At 43.2% G+C, this 14,968-nt stretch overlaps 1 protein-coding gene across 2 annotated transcripts in view; it reads left to right on the top strand.

The window, feature by feature from the left end:
* The window catches only part of glg1a (golgi glycoprotein 1a), a 32,469-nt gene extending 18,124 nt beyond the window's left edge, over positions 1-14,345 (top strand). The window contains exons 5-26 of one of the 2 annotated variants that reach the window (XM_073471659.1): positions 340-543; positions 1,338-1,409; positions 1,706-1,892; positions 2,658-2,872; positions 3,270-3,391; positions 3,740-3,841; positions 4,575-4,728; positions 5,306-5,347; positions 6,292-6,516; positions 7,060-7,122; positions 7,841-7,954; positions 8,217-8,305; positions 8,721-8,838; positions 9,226-9,318; positions 10,130-10,267; positions 10,492-10,615; positions 10,832-10,974; positions 11,498-11,599; positions 12,092-12,199; positions 12,502-12,622; positions 12,742-12,848; positions 13,211-13,469. In XM_073471659.1, coding sequence (XP_073327760.1) covers positions 340-543; positions 1,338-1,409; positions 1,706-1,892; positions 2,658-2,872; positions 3,270-3,391; positions 3,740-3,841; positions 4,575-4,728; positions 5,306-5,347; positions 6,292-6,516; positions 7,060-7,122; positions 7,841-7,954; positions 8,217-8,305; positions 8,721-8,838; positions 9,226-9,318; positions 10,130-10,267; positions 10,492-10,615; positions 10,832-10,974; positions 11,498-11,599; positions 12,092-12,199; positions 12,502-12,622; positions 12,742-12,848; positions 13,211-13,378 — 2,811 coding nt within the window. In that variant the 3' untranslated portion in view covers positions 13,379-13,469. Of the gene's footprint in view, positions 1-339; positions 544-1,337; positions 1,410-1,705; positions 1,893-2,657; positions 2,873-3,269; positions 3,392-3,739; positions 3,842-4,574; positions 4,729-5,305; positions 5,348-6,291; positions 6,517-7,059; positions 7,123-7,840; positions 7,955-8,216; positions 8,306-8,720; positions 8,839-9,225; positions 9,319-10,129; positions 10,268-10,491; positions 10,616-10,831; positions 10,975-11,497; positions 11,600-12,091; positions 12,200-12,501; positions 12,623-12,741; positions 12,849-13,210 lie in introns of both variants that reach the window. The other variant, XM_073471660.1, reaches the window with a different exon arrangement.
* Positions 14,346-14,968: the final 623 nt, after the last annotated feature.

The raw sequence follows: 14,968 nt of genomic DNA, 5'->3' as shown, positions 1-14,968 counted from the left end.
AATGTTGAAACATGCTGCAGTATTTGAGGACCTGCAGATACTGATGCAAAAAAATTGAATGAAAATGTTTTAATGGTGAAGACGTCTCCGGTGTCAAACTGTGAGCAGATGGACCAGGACAGAAAATGATGACGGCTGTCTCTCTCTTATTATACAGAGCATGACTCTGAAATTAATGGGATCCAAAGTACTGATTGAGTTGAATGAATTGAACAAAAAGACCATCAATTAAAACTTAAATTTAATATTTAACTTCAGCTGTTGTATGAAAAGGCCTCTTTGTCATGTCAGAGCTGAATGACACCCTGATACCTGATGTGACCTCTCCTCTCTGTGCAGGACATCCACTCTCAGGGCGAGGTGATCGCCTGTCTGGAGAAAGGTTTGGTGCGGGAGGCTGAGGAGCAGCCGGGGGCGCACCCCATCAAGGAGGATTGTAAAAAGTCCATCATGAGAGTCGCCGAGCTCTCCTCAGACGACTTCCACCTGGACCGCTACCTCTACTTTGCCTGCCGGGAGGACAGAGAACGCTTCTGTGAAAACGTGAGAATTTATTATGTTGAGTATGTTTCATGTGCAGTTATGGCTTTGTAGAGCCACTGACGGTCACAGACGCAGTTTTTTGTTTTCTCAAAATGAAAATTTGTCATTACTTAGTCCCCCTTAAGCTGATGGAAAGTCAGGTGAAGTTTCGTAGTCCACAAAGCGTTTCTGAAGCTTCACAGCAAAACAGCGTTGCAGCATTCTACTCAACAATTAAAGTAGCTGGAGACTTGTTTTAAATGTAAAAAAAACTAAAACAATAAAACCCAGAAAATGGCTCCATACTGCACAAACGGCTTAATCTATTTCATAAACACCCTCTTCCCTGATGTGAATTTTCTTTTTGTAATGTTCTTCAGGTGTCAGCTTTGTTACTGAAACCTCCTGATAGCTTTGGACAAACCTGTAACAAATGTAGTGCTGTTACAATTAACAGAGAAGCAACAGACAAATTATTTACAAAGTGTTAAAGATGCAGGCATGCATTAGGCTAATCAGTGACCAGATGCATTCATGACCTTTCAGACTTAGAGAGTTTTGCCTTCTGTTGTCTCCATTAGGCCAATCAGGGCATTTTTTTCATCCACCTGTAATAAAAATAAATTCCTGCCCATTAATGGTTGCATGAGGCCTCAGTATCGGGCATTATCATAATGTGATGTAACATGACTCTGAATTTTTTTTGGCTGATGGAATAATGGAAAAGAGAGAGAGACATTTTTCCAGACATTCACAGTATAAAGGAATCTTTCTTCTCTTGATGGAATGATTTTTTTTTTCTTTCTGTTTTTCAGACACTGGCTGGAGAGGGACGAGTTTACAAATGTCTCTTCAATCACAAGTTTGAGGAGGCGTTGTCTGAGAGGGTGAGTGCTGTTCTAAGATGTTTTTATCTTCTTTTTCGAGATGAAATAGATTTGCATTTTTAACGAGTGGGTCTGGAGAAGTCTGCAGCATTTACTTGAGCATCTCCAAAATATTTGGCTTTGCTACACAGATCGTTGTGTTTTCTGACAAGCTCAATAATTCTTGTGAGAAAACCAGGTCTTTTCACCCTCGTAATCTCTCATTCTGCTACTTTCAAGTAGAAACCAAACTAATAATTAACCACCACAAAGTTTGAACGTCTGATGTGATGCTGATGGTGGGTTTGTGTCCTCAGTGCCGTGAGGCGTTGACCACCAGGCAGAAGCTGATCGCTCAGGACTACAAGGTGAGCTACTCACTGGCCAAAGCCTGCAAGTCTGACCTGAGGAAATACCGCTGCAGCGCCGACTCCAACATGCCCCGAGCCCGAGAAGCTCGCCTGTCCTACCTGCTGCTCTGTCTGGAGTCGGCTGTGCATAGAGGTAAGCAGTCTGCCTCCCAGTGGTCCTCCTTTCTGTCAATACCTCTCAATCCTGTGCACTAATTTATGTTCTTAACTGACAGTCAGAGGCCACTATTAGCTGAATTATCTGTCAGTCACTTGTCTGCTCCCACCACTTATTAACTACACAGTGGACCTCCTACATGTCCGTCAGTCTGGCTCAATCTCTGTAGAGCTGAATGCAATGTGAGTGTGTTTATACTGTCAACGTTTTCAAGACACAGGCCGGATGAACTGCTTCATTATTCTCAGAAACACATGTGGGGAAGGTGAAAATGCATTATGGGATGCATTTTTGTTTGTTCTCTTCAGTGCCCATAGCCTGTCTTAGCCTGTCAGCCTCCTTCACTACTGCGAAAAAGTTTCTAAAGTTGCACTTCCTACCGTGACAATGGTTGACAACCTGAGCATGGGGGGAAAAATCCATTCAAATCACAGCAGTTACTTTGAGAATGAAAACAGCAAAGAATTAGGAGATTCAGACCCAGATTATAAAATGACTGCTGAGCTGCGAGTTGTTAGCCAAAACTCAGTGGGTGACAGAGTTTGAGGAAGAAGAGGAATTCAGAGTTTGCTGGATTCCAAGATGACAAGAAAACAGGGAAACGCATACAACTTTTAACATCCCCACACTGCAGCTTTCCCTTGTGCATTAATGTTGCTGCCGCTCATGAACTTTTTTTTTTAAACTATTGTGTGTGTTGAGTGTTTCATACAGCTAAATGTGTGTTTGTGTGTGTCCCAGGTCGTGTCGTCAGTGGTGAGTGTCAGGGTGAGATGATGGACTACAGGCGGATGCTGATGGAGGATTTCTCTCTGAGTCCGGAGATCGTGCTGCACTGTCGGAGCGAGATCGAGGGTCACTGCTCCGGTCTGCACCGCAAAGGACGAACGCTGCACTGCCTGATGAGGGTCGGCCGAGGAGACATGGGAGCCATCGACCCCAACTGTCAGAGGGCGGTAGGTCAAAAACAAGCACTCAGCAGCCATAAATGTTTATTTGCCGTTAGTGGCGAGGTAATTTTATGAAGTTAATATTCTCCTTTTCGTGCAAACATTAAATGTTTACCACTAGTTGATACTATTTATCCTGGTGGCTTAAGATGCTGCACAGCATTTCATCATTCTGGGCAGTGATTAAATTTTGCTGTATCACTTCTGCTTTATTTTAAGACAATTTTGATCGTCGCTCTGCAATACAAGTCTCAACACATGCATACATGGCGATTTGGCAGGTTGTTTCCAGGAATAAATAAGCCGGAGGGAAAAACTGATTACATAAGAAATTCTCAGTTGTCTTAAACCTGTTTTCTTTTGTGTTGCTTTTAATTGATGTTGTTGTGTCTTCCATCTTCAGCTCCAGACTCTGATCCAGGAAGCTGACCCCGGAGCCGACTACCGCATCGACCGAGCGCTCAATGAGGCCTGTGAGTCCGTCATCCAGACCGCCTGCAAACACATCCGCAATGGAGACCCCATGTAAGTCCTCCTGAAGCTTTTTTTGTCTCTCTGCATTAAAAACCTTTCATTCAGAGGTCAGACAAAAAGGAGTCGCTCCTAGTTACAAAATACTAATACGGTTCTTAGAATAATGACATTTTCTCAGAATTGGGAATAGGCAGGAGGACTGTTAAGAGCCTCAGGAGTTTCTTAAGCAGAGGAGAAAATGGTAGAAAGACAAAGGAAAGAGAAATGTTCTCCAAACGTTAAATGGCAGTGAGTTAATGAAACACTACAGTTTAGATTAAGCAGGGATAATGTTTGTGGTTGATCTCATAAGAGATATTTCAATATTTAATGCTTATATTTTTGTTGCTGATCCTGCAGGATTCTGTCATGTCTGATGGAGCATCTGTACACTGAGAAGATGGTGGAGGACTGTGAACACAGACTGCTGGAGCTGCAGTACTTCATTGCCAGAGACTGGAAGTAAGTCCTGGTAACCCTTTGTCCTTCACAAGCTAAAAACCTGCAGCTTTACATTTCATTTGGATGCACCAGCACATGATTAGGTGCAGGTGGAAATTTTTTTATTAATGGCAAACAGAGGAAACACTGCAAATGAGGCATCTTAGCTCAGGTCGAACGGTTTCCTCTCCCAATTATGTCGGGCTGAGCCTTTCAGGTTAAAAACAGGTGCAGCTGCATTTGTCATGATGAAAAAATAATCAATAGCACAATTTAAAGTGAAGAGGACTATTTTTAAGGTTGTGGTGTCTCACAGTTTCTCTGGTTTGCATCAATTAATGTGAGAGCAGTACACACACGATGTACATAAAATCCTGCTGACAAAAGAATGTACAGAAAATATGTTTATAGGCTGATATGTGTTCGACATGTCGACACAGCCAGTTGCTGTTTGTTAAATACTTTCATAGGCTACATAATTTTTTGAATCGGGTGTGCTAAAGTTCAGACGCACCTTTGGGACGAAAGCAGTCACACCCTGGAGCCATGTTCATAATGACCTCGCAAGACCAAGAAAATAAAGTCAGTCAGAAACAGCCAAGACTTATGAAAGCAAATCATAAAATGTGAGATGTGTGAGAGTGGAACAGCATCAATGTGTGCTGCTGGTCGAAGATGTGCTTCCTTTTCATTTTAGCAGATGATACGAGATCCAGTTGTTAATCAGTGCATTTCTCCCTGTCTTGTTGCTCAGGTTGGATCCCATCCTGTATAAGAAATGTCAGGGCGATGCCGCCCGGCTCTGTCACACTCATGGCTGGAACGAGACCAGCGAAATGATGCCGCCCGGCGCCATTTTCTCCTGCCTGTACCGCCACGCGTACCGCTCCGTGGAGCAGGGACGAAGGGTAAGTCTCTGCGCCTGTTTCTTCATGGGAAGCCTCTGTCCATGATGACACCACAAACTCTCGAAGATATCTTTTTTCTTTTTTTATGTAATTAGTTTTAACCAGGAGTTAGGACCAGGAGGTGTCTGAGGGGAACGTTTCCTTTAATCTCTATAGACAAAGTTTTGACATATTTGCTGCCACTCACCAAATGCATGACCGGGTCATTAGAAGTAATCTTCAGACCTCGTTTTATTCAACAGCTTTGATTCTGAGCTAAATAGATGATACTGTGAACACCACAAGGGCTTTCACCCCCTTCACACTGGGCTGAAGTCTAAGGTGCAGAAATCACAATAATTTGGATAATTTAAAGTAGCTACTTGTATGTGAAAAAATGTGTTTGTGAAATTTGAGTGTACTTGAGGCTGTTCGTGCTTTTACATTCAGTGGAAGCCACGTTAGAGCATCAGCTAAATGCCCAAACTGACATTACAGGCACAACTGTATTTCAGTAGATGTCAGTAAGTATAAGAAAAAAAGAAACTGCAGTAAAAATACAGGAAGTCTGTGAACTGACCAGAGAATGTCCTCATAGCTCCCCAGTGGGGCGTCTGAAGCAGAAAACCCCGGTTTGACTGTGAGTACGTCCTGCTGCTGAACTGATGATGATGATGATAATTAGGACATGGCTATCATGATGCCTGGTGGTTTGTAGGGGAAGTGATTGTGTTCTGTAATTCTTATCTTGTATCAGTGCATGTTGGTGGCTGATTTTGAAGAGTAATTGCTGAAGTGAAGTGAGCTGCTGAGCTGTGATGTGCAGAATCGGTGCAGATCTCCAATTATGGAAAAGATGATAATTCAATTTTAGCAAATTAAATTTGTGATAAACTACATGTGCTTCATGTGTTAACTGTCCTTAAAGTGATACTCCACCCAAACACATTCTTTTCTTCTCAAACACTCCCCGGTAGTTTCCAGATTTGTATTTAGTATGCAGGATTTTGCTTCTACACTTGGTGGTGTAAAACTGCTTATGACTGCCATTTTTAAAAGACAGAGCTAATGTAGCGTGTTGACTCATCCATGGGAAACTATTTTCACTAATGGAAGCAACGGTGGTCCAAGGACCGGTCAGGTTTTGATGCCAGTGAAGGCACTCAAGGCCAGGAGCAACACAGGAGTCAATGCGGTCCCATTTGTTCCGAGTTAGACAGTTCGATAGTCGTTCCCAACAGTGCTGGGAAATTGGAGACGTATATAGTGTCTGAATGACGTGACTCTGTGGTGGCTGTCATGTCCGTGGAAAAGCAAACCAGCTCTTCAGAGGCTCACAGGTTTAACCAGCTTTGAACCGGCACTGGCACCAGCACTTGGTTTGCTTTGGTCGAAAAGCAGTAAATATTAATACATTTAAGCTATAAATTGTCTATTTCTGATTTAAAAAGTCACCTTTCAAATTTGTTTTTGAAGAACAAAACAATGGAAACAATCTAGGATGGAGTATTGCTTTAAGAACACTCTGAACAATGAAAGTGAGGTGTTTCTCTTGTGTAACCCGACGTGGTCGTGCTCCTGCAGCTCTCCAGGGACTGTAAGGTGGAGGTGCAGAGGATTCTCCACCAGAGGGCGCTGGATGTGAAGCTGGACCCCGAGCTCCAGAGACGATGTATGACCGACCTGGGGAAGTGGTGCAGCGAGAAGACGGAGGCCGGACAGGAGCTGGAGTGTCTGCAGGATCACCTGGAGGATCTGGTGTCTGACTGCAGAGAGGTGGTGGGAAACCTGACGGAGCTGGAGTCAGAGGTAACCACAACACCTCCTGCTGCTGCTACCCATGATGCAACACTGTGACTGGCTCCGCTGCCAAGAACACATTAAGAAACTCCTGTTGTTCCCTCTGTACTGTGTTTTCTCTAGTTTGTTCTGCTCATGCAGACACTGAACAGGCGGAGACGACCGGTGAAAACATGAGAGTTTAGACCAGCTGAGGAAAATATTTAGAAAATGTAAAGATAATTTACCTTTTGTTAATTTTTGACAGTTTATTTTTTACTATTTAACAGTTTTCTGCTCTTCAGCACCGTGCATCGAGTCAAAGAGAAGTCGAACAGCATCTGTTCAGAAGGAAGCTTCTCTACAGAGTCTGGACAATTACCAGAATCCTCCCCTAATTTAGTGGTTCATAACCTTTTTGGCTAGTCAGTCAAAACAAGTAATTATAACTTTGTGACGTCTTGTTTTTGTTGCAGGAGCTGAGAACATTTTGTATTGCATTTTTTTATTGTAAGAGAAATATGTCAAATCTGTGACACTATGAGCTGATTCATCTGTTCATTCTGTCCTCAGGATATTCAGATCGAGGCGCTGCTGATGAGAGCCTGTGAACCCGTCATCCAGACCCACTGCCATGTAAGAAATGTATTGTCTCATTTTTATTTTTATTTTGGACCGAGTTAGTGGAAAAAATTCCTGAATTTATGGCTTAACTGCATCAAAAGAAGAGACGTGTTGCTCTGATTTAAGAAGAAAAAAAACTGGCTTCCAAAGCAAAAATATTTCAGACAGAAGAAAACAGAGAGGATGTCACATGAACTGATGAAGTGTTAAAACACTGTGTGCACAATGAAGACTGAAAGGAGCAACAGGAAGTTTGTGTTCTGAAGAGCTGGTACTCTTCTTCCTGTCTGATCAAAACTTGAATCGTTTTCTTTCACCATTTTGGACGCTCATTTTCTCTGATTTTTTTTTTTAAATTGGGTCTATAACCTTCTGTTTGCAGCATACACACTTTAACATTAACATACATGTTGAATAGTGAGAAACGGGCAGATGTTATAGATTTGTTGACTGACAGAGATTTGGCCATTTAGTTTATCCCATTGTGGCTGCTGCTTTTAATTCTGGTTGTATTGTGGACAATTCTGCAAATCAAAAAGCAAAACTGCTTCATTTTTATATGATTATGACCGGATGACCCAAATGCAGACATCCTTGTCAAGCCTTGTATCCATGAACTGTTTCTCTGTTGATTGATTTCCCAGAAAATGTGCCAGATCAAGATATATTGCATAATTAGATAACATATTCTTCTAATATCGAATTAAAACTGTCTGTTTCTGTCTGTTAGGAGGTAGCCGATAATCAGATCGACACCGGTGACCTGATGGACTGTTTGGTTCAGAACAAACACCAGAAGGAGATGAATGAGAAGTGTGCGGTGGGAGTGACACACTTCCAGCTGGTGAGCAGACTGATGAAAATGTGTTATCGTGATGTTTCAGTTCAGCAGGAACATAAACAGGAGCTTGTTGTTTATCTTTCTCATCGAACTGTACTCAGAAATACTTTATTGTGCATCATGAATTATGATACAAATGGGAAGATATTGTTGTTACATCGGTTGTATTCTACAGTTTCTGTTGACTCATATTGACATGTTAAAAATAAACCCATAAGATCATCTCTCTACAACTCATTAACTGTCACTGTCTGTCTGTCTACAGATCCAGATCAAAGATTTCCGTTTCTCCTACAAGTTCAAGACGGCCTGTAAGGAGGACGTCCTCAAACTGTGTCCCAACATCAAGAAGAAGTAAGAAACATGAACACACAAACAAACAGGTGTTTCAGGGATGATACAACAATTTACCTTTCATAAGACATTCAGCAGATAATACAAATCTCCAAAAATCTAAAACCACTTGTTCCATTTTATCGGATATGTCACAAAACAATTCAAACGAGGAAGGTCCAGGCCCGCTTCATCTCATAGAAGCTGGTAAAGGGACCTTCTGTCTTTGTAAATGATGGTTGGTCTAAAACTCCTCCTGAGTTCTTCAGTGTCTGCTGTTTTAACTGTTTCCATCCAGCATGAAGCAAAAAGTACTTCCACAACTGATCAACAGACTTTTCCATCTTCAGCGAGGTGTAAAAATAAAGTCGACATATAATAAGATAGAAGTCAGACGGGGTGCGTTAACCTCTTCGCTTCTCTTCCTGTCGTTCAGGGTGGATGTCGTGATCTGTCTCAGCACCACGGTGAGGAACGACACCCTGCAGGACGCCAAGGAGCAGCGAGTGTCCGTCAAATGTCGTAAACAGCTGCGGGTGGAGGAGGTGGAGATGGTACGTTCACTGACACACAGTCAGTCAGTCAGCGGTCCAGTCTAACGTCTGATTAGTTTAGTGTCACTTACAAAGGTAGTGAGCTGCTGTCCAGAGACAGGAAGTCCAACCACAGTAGACCATGTTACTGTAGGAAAATTTTTTTTTTTTTCCTTTTCTTTTTTTTACCAATTCAAGAAATACTGCCAAAAGTAAGGAACATTTTCTTGTACAACAGACTGTCTAACTCACCATTCAAGTGTATCTCAAACCTCAGCAAACAGATGTTGTGTTGTGACACTGTTATCTCTCTTGTGATGTTTCCTTAAGCCTGTTTTCTCTCCTGCACAGATTAAAAGTTTCTGTGTTTTCTTTTAAATCCACAAAATCCTCCGTTTATCTCTGCAGTCCGAGGACATCCGCCTGGAGCCTGAGCTGTACGACTCCTGTAAGCAAGACATCAACAGACTGTGTCAGAACGTGGCCTTCGGCAACGCACAGGTCAGCTGCTACACACAAAAGCTCCTGGTAGTTTGTCATTGTACCGCTACACTGGGGTGAAATAACATGAAAGTCCCGCAGTCACACATAATGTAATGTTAGCTGTAGTGTGAAATAGCGTTCTGTTCAGCAGATTTATTGCTGAGAAACATTTCCAAGTCAGTTCAAGCAACACAAGTTTCTGCAGTGAAGAACAGTGCAGTATAATATCTGTCAGTGTCTTTAAAGGTCCAGGAGGTGGCAGGTTTTAGCCCACAGGAGAGACCACGACTACTCTGATGTCAAAACTCCGTAATACACAGATTTGGCGAGCTGATTGACGGTTACTGAAAACATTAAAGTTAAAGAGCTGTCGAACAGACACCATTTTTTGTCCATATGTCGGGTTTTCATTGGCCCGTTTGTAATCAAATAGACTCATTGGCTACAAAAATGCAGATGAAACTGAAAAAATTATTTGAGTAGATGTATTAAGTTACTTTCACCCCCAAAAAAGACAAAAGACAAAAGAATAGTAAAACAATAAATGAATGAATAACAAAAAGAGACGAATAATTAGTTTAAAAAAAAAACTTTTATGTTTTCTCTTCACAAAATGCAGAAACAGAAAAGTTTGCGAAAGTATAAAATGGAAGATCTGTTGTGGTAAACGTTGATAATGAAGGCAACTTTATGTGTTAACTTTGAAATTGAAGGACGTAATAACATGTACAAGTTTTGGAGCCGATGGTAATTGTGACGTCGTGTAAGAATCGTCCAGCATCACATTTGTTTCACTGACGATCGAATGTGTTTGTCTTTATCTCTCCAGGTCATCGAGTGTCTGAAGGAGAACAAGCGTCAGCTGACTCAGCGCTGCCACCAGCGGATCTTCAAGCTGCAGGAGGTGGAGATGGTTGATCCCGAACTGGACTACCAGCTGATGAGAGTCTGCAAGCACATGATCAGGGTAGGTCAGAAACATTCAACAACAGCAGAGTCACATCAACATCGTCTCTTTAACAAACCGGATTCAAACCTGAAATGTTCAGAATCTGCTGCAGTTCCCACAACACTGAAAAGAAACTGATGTATGAGTCTGAAGCTGTTGAATATAAACAATACAGTGTGTTGTGTTTGCTCCTGTTTGTAACAGCAGTTATGTGTGTTTTTGTGTGTGTGTGTTTGTTTCAGCGGTTCTGCACAGAGTCTGAAGGAAAGAACGTTCTTCAGTGTCTGAAACAGAACAAGAACAGCGAGCTGATGGATCCTAAATGCAAACAGATGATCACCAAGAGACAAATCACCCAGAACACAGGTACACACACACACACACACACACACACACACACACACACACACACACACACACACACACACACACACACACACACACACACACACACAGTTCCAGGTCTCTCTTCTGGAAAAATCCAATAATCTTACATCATGACCACAAGTACAACTGCTGAAACTGTGTGTCTCTGTGTGTGTGTGTCTGTCTGTCTGTGTGTGTGTGTCTCTGTGTCTACAGACTACAGGTTGAACCCGGTGCTGAGAAAGGCGTGTAAAGCCGACATCCCAAAGTTCTGTCAGCCCATCCTGAACAAGGCGACGGCTGACAGCGAGCTGGAGGGTCAGGTCATCTCCTGCCTCAAACTCAAATACGCCGACCAGGTCAGCCTCCATGTTCCACTTCACTTCCAAGTCTGCGCCTGTTGTTTGATTCTTCTTGTTAAACTTTCGTAGAGGATTTCTTCCATCAGTCTTTCAAAGAAAGTCTTAGAAAGATAAAACTGTAATTTGTTTCGACCTGCATGTTGCTGGTTTAACTTCAGCTGGGGGCAGTAACACGTCAAACAACTCTCCTCCATGTTTCCTGTCTACCTTTCTATTTACAGGCAACAGAATAGTAATATAAAACTTTAAAACTCACAGGAGTCGACACATTGAGTGACACTAACGAAGTCCTCAGTTTATCTTTCTTGGGGTGAAAGATGATCTTTGTGTATTTATGTTGCAGGGAATCTGCAGATATTTGGTGTTACACTGTTGATACAGAATATTAAATCAAAACATGAACTATTCAATATCTCTAATATTGAGAAGACGGTTTAAAGGCAACGTTGAGTCTGGAAAGTTCTTGAATTCATTATTTAGTCCATGAAAGTATTGATCATTTTTGTGTTTGTTGTCTCAGCGTTTGTCTCCAGACTGCGAGGATCAAATCCAGGTCATCCTGCAGGAGTCGGCGCTGGACTACAGACTGGACCCTCAGCTGCAGATCCACTGCACACAGGAGGTTCGCACAGTTTTGCTTCTTACACAAAGTCTCATTATTCAGCTCAGAGTTTGTGATTTCAGGAGTAAAAATACTTAGTTTCTTTAGATATTTTAATTGAGTCGCAGCCACTTTTCCTTCAGTCTGTGTCACAGTTTCATACTGTGTGTTTTTAAGTATCTTGACAGTCATTTTAAAAGTTGACGTAATGTCTAAATGTTCTCATTTGATTGACAGCATTAGTTAGTTAGTTAAGTTAATTTCCTGTTGGCACACAACATCAAATTAAATTTTTTCTTAACTAACGACCTGAATGTTGCTCTATCAACATTGGATTATGGTGGAGTAAGATTAGTATCATAAGTATCCTGTATGTACTTAACTCACCTGGAATCAGCTGTCATTTGTAATATGGCTGTCTGGCCAGCAGGGGGTGATGATAACACATTGAAGCTGAAGGCAGCTGATCCAGAAATATTCTCCATGTAAACATTGTGTGATGTGTTGGTTCAGATTTCCAGGCTGTGTCCGGAGGAAGCAGCAGCTCAGGAGCAGACGGGGCAGGTGGAGGAGTGTCTGAAGGTGAACCTGCTGAAGATCAAACAGGAAGGATGTAAGAAGGTAAACTAACCCATGCTGCCTTCACTGACCACTGAGAGGGGAGGAAATCACAGTGTCCCGACGTTCAGTCCATACTGACACAAATTTATTTTCATTTTAAGACGAAGACTTGTACAATAATACTGATACTTATAATATTGATGAGCAGTTTACGTACCTATATCAATCACACGTTGTTTTTCCAAACTTTGAAGTATGAAAGTATAAAACCTTGTTCTCCTCCTCCTCCTTCGTTGTCTCATGTCTATCCTCCTCCACCTCTCCCTTCTCCCCCGTCCCTTCCCCTCCGCCTGCTCTTGCAGGAGGTGTTGAACATGCTGAAGGAGAGTAAGGCGGACATCTTTGTTGACCCCGTCCTCCACACAGCCTGCGCTCTGGACATCAAACACCAGTGTGCAGCCATCCCACCTGGCAAAGGACGCCGTGAGTCTACAAACACACTAACACACCTCAGCTGTGACTTAGACACGAAAATCCCAACGTCTTCTAACCATCGTCTCTAAAAGATACCAGCTTCATGTGTGTTCCTGTTGCTTCCTCAGAGATGTCGTGCCTGATGGAGGCGCTGCAGGACAAACGTGTTCGTCTGCAGCCAGAGTGCAAGAAGAGACTTCAGGATCGCATCGACATGTGGAGCTACGCTGCCAAGGTACATGAGCTACAACTCCTTCACCCTGTCAGTAGAAACCCTCTGAACACTGTGAAAACACAGCCGGAGGTGATGTGACGGAGAGCAGGAGACGCACCGAGCGCTTCACACCACAGAACCAACTCAGACATTCACCTCAACCTGTAGACGAGTCCTGCATGTGACCCGTTCAGCTGAGGAGGCCTGGACGTGTTTTCTGACACTGATTTATATCTCTATCTTTTTTTTAAAGGATTTACAGTCGATGAGTGAGAGTTGTTTGTATTAGCTTGGACTTGGGGCTTTTATTTTGAAATTCATTAAATATGCTACATAAAGTATAATAATGTGACTCACTCTGTCCCGTCATCACTTCCTGTCAGGTGGCTCCTGCTGACGGTTTCTCAGACCTGGCCATGCAGGTGATGACATCACCATCGAAGAACTACATCCTGACTGTGATTGGTGCAGGCGTGGCGCTGCTCTTCATGATGGGCCTGCTCTGTGGAAGGTTCACCAAACGCGTCACTCAGGAGCTGAAGGACAGGTAGACCCCGCCCACTCCGGGGTCAGGACACACCCACGGGAGAAACGACCACGACTGAACAGAACCTCCACCTTCATTTCCTCCCTCTCCTTACGGCCCTGAGATCTCCACCCGCCTCCCCCGATTCGCCACTTCAGTTCTCCTCAAACCTCCAGGTCTATTTCAACCCCGACCCCCTTCGCTGGAATGACATTACCCACAATCCTACAGGCGAAAGTGGGCTTGATCAGTGACTCACCTGCTCTTCTTCTACATGAGCCCCGCCCACTCTCCAAGAGGCCACGCCCACTGTCGTCTCTTCTTCTCTTCCTGAGCTTCAACACAGAGCACCGGGTCGTCCTGCAGTTTTACCGCGCTCTCACCTGATGTAGATGCAGATGCAGTATTACGCCACTTTTTTTTCCCTCCCCCTTTGCGGTAGGGTGAGGAGAGGGAGGGGGTTGTAAGGATGAGGGGTCAGAGGTCAAGATGTGGCGGCGAGGGAGCTGAATGAAATCATATTAAGTGTAAATGTGTAGAAAGTGGGATGGGAAATGCTCATGTATAGAGCGGTTTAATGACTCCAGTATTTTAATGACTACAGCGTGTGTGTGTGGGGGTGTGTGTGTGTGTGTGTGTGTGTGTGTGTGTGTGAGAGAGAGGGTGTGTGTGTGTGTGTGTGTGTGTGTCTGTGTGTGTGTGTGTCTGTGTGTGAAACTGTCTTTCTACCACCATATTGTTCTAGTTTGTCCGCCTGCTAAAGGTCTTTGGGGGTTGTTTGGCTCTGGATTTTTTTTTTTTTCTTTCATGTGTGTTAGTTAGATTTTATTGCCATGGGACTGCCAGGCGGGCGGTGCCAACCAGCCAGCCCTCGACCGAGCCACAGATGAGATAGAGGGGAGGGGCTAACGCATCACAAACACTCCCAGCCGTCTCGCTCAAATCTCAATTTCCTACAACAGGATTTATTTGTGGTTATTTTATCTTTTTATTTAAAAAAAAAAAAAAAAAAAAAGGCAGACCTGGCAACCTCAGCTCTCTCCTAATGCAGTCCGATTCTTTTTCTTTCTTTCTTTCTTTTTTCCCAGCCCAACCTGTGCCATAAACGCACCACGTCCCCCCGCTGCTCCCAGCCACCGGTCCGGCAGCGGGTTGGGACGCGTGTTTGGCATCTCGCCTGCTGCCTGGCGACGCTGTGACGCAGCGATCCCAGTGATCCCAGTCTGAAGCAGGACTGGGTGGAGCAGACAGACTGGATGAACTGGCTCTTTTTTTTTTTTTCTTCAGTCATGAACTGGCAGAGCGGCTGCTGGTATCGCACTGGTTGGTACGGAAAAGCTGAGAGCAATGCAGGAAAAAAAAACCAGAATAAAGAGATGAAAAGATTCTAGATTATTATAGAGATGTGAACATTTTGTGTAAAGATGATACTGGAATCATTGCACATTTTTCTTTCTTTTTTATATCTATAAATATATATATATTGTTTTGTCATAGCCTTATTTATTTGTTTACTAATGGTCAAAGTTTTTGTTTCTTTGTTTCTATGATTTGAATGTTCTCCTGTTGCCTTTTCTTGTGAGCGTCCCTCCTTCCTGCAGGGGGGGAGGAGGGA

This window comes from Pagrus major, chromosome 8, assembly GCF_040436345.1.
Source record: "Pagrus major chromosome 8, Pma_NU_1.0".
Lineage (NCBI taxonomy): Eukaryota > Metazoa > Chordata > Actinopteri > Spariformes > Sparidae > Pagrus > Pagrus major.
The sequence above is the reverse complement of the archived record's forward strand: the minus strand, read 5'-3'. Positions and strand labels throughout refer to the sequence as shown.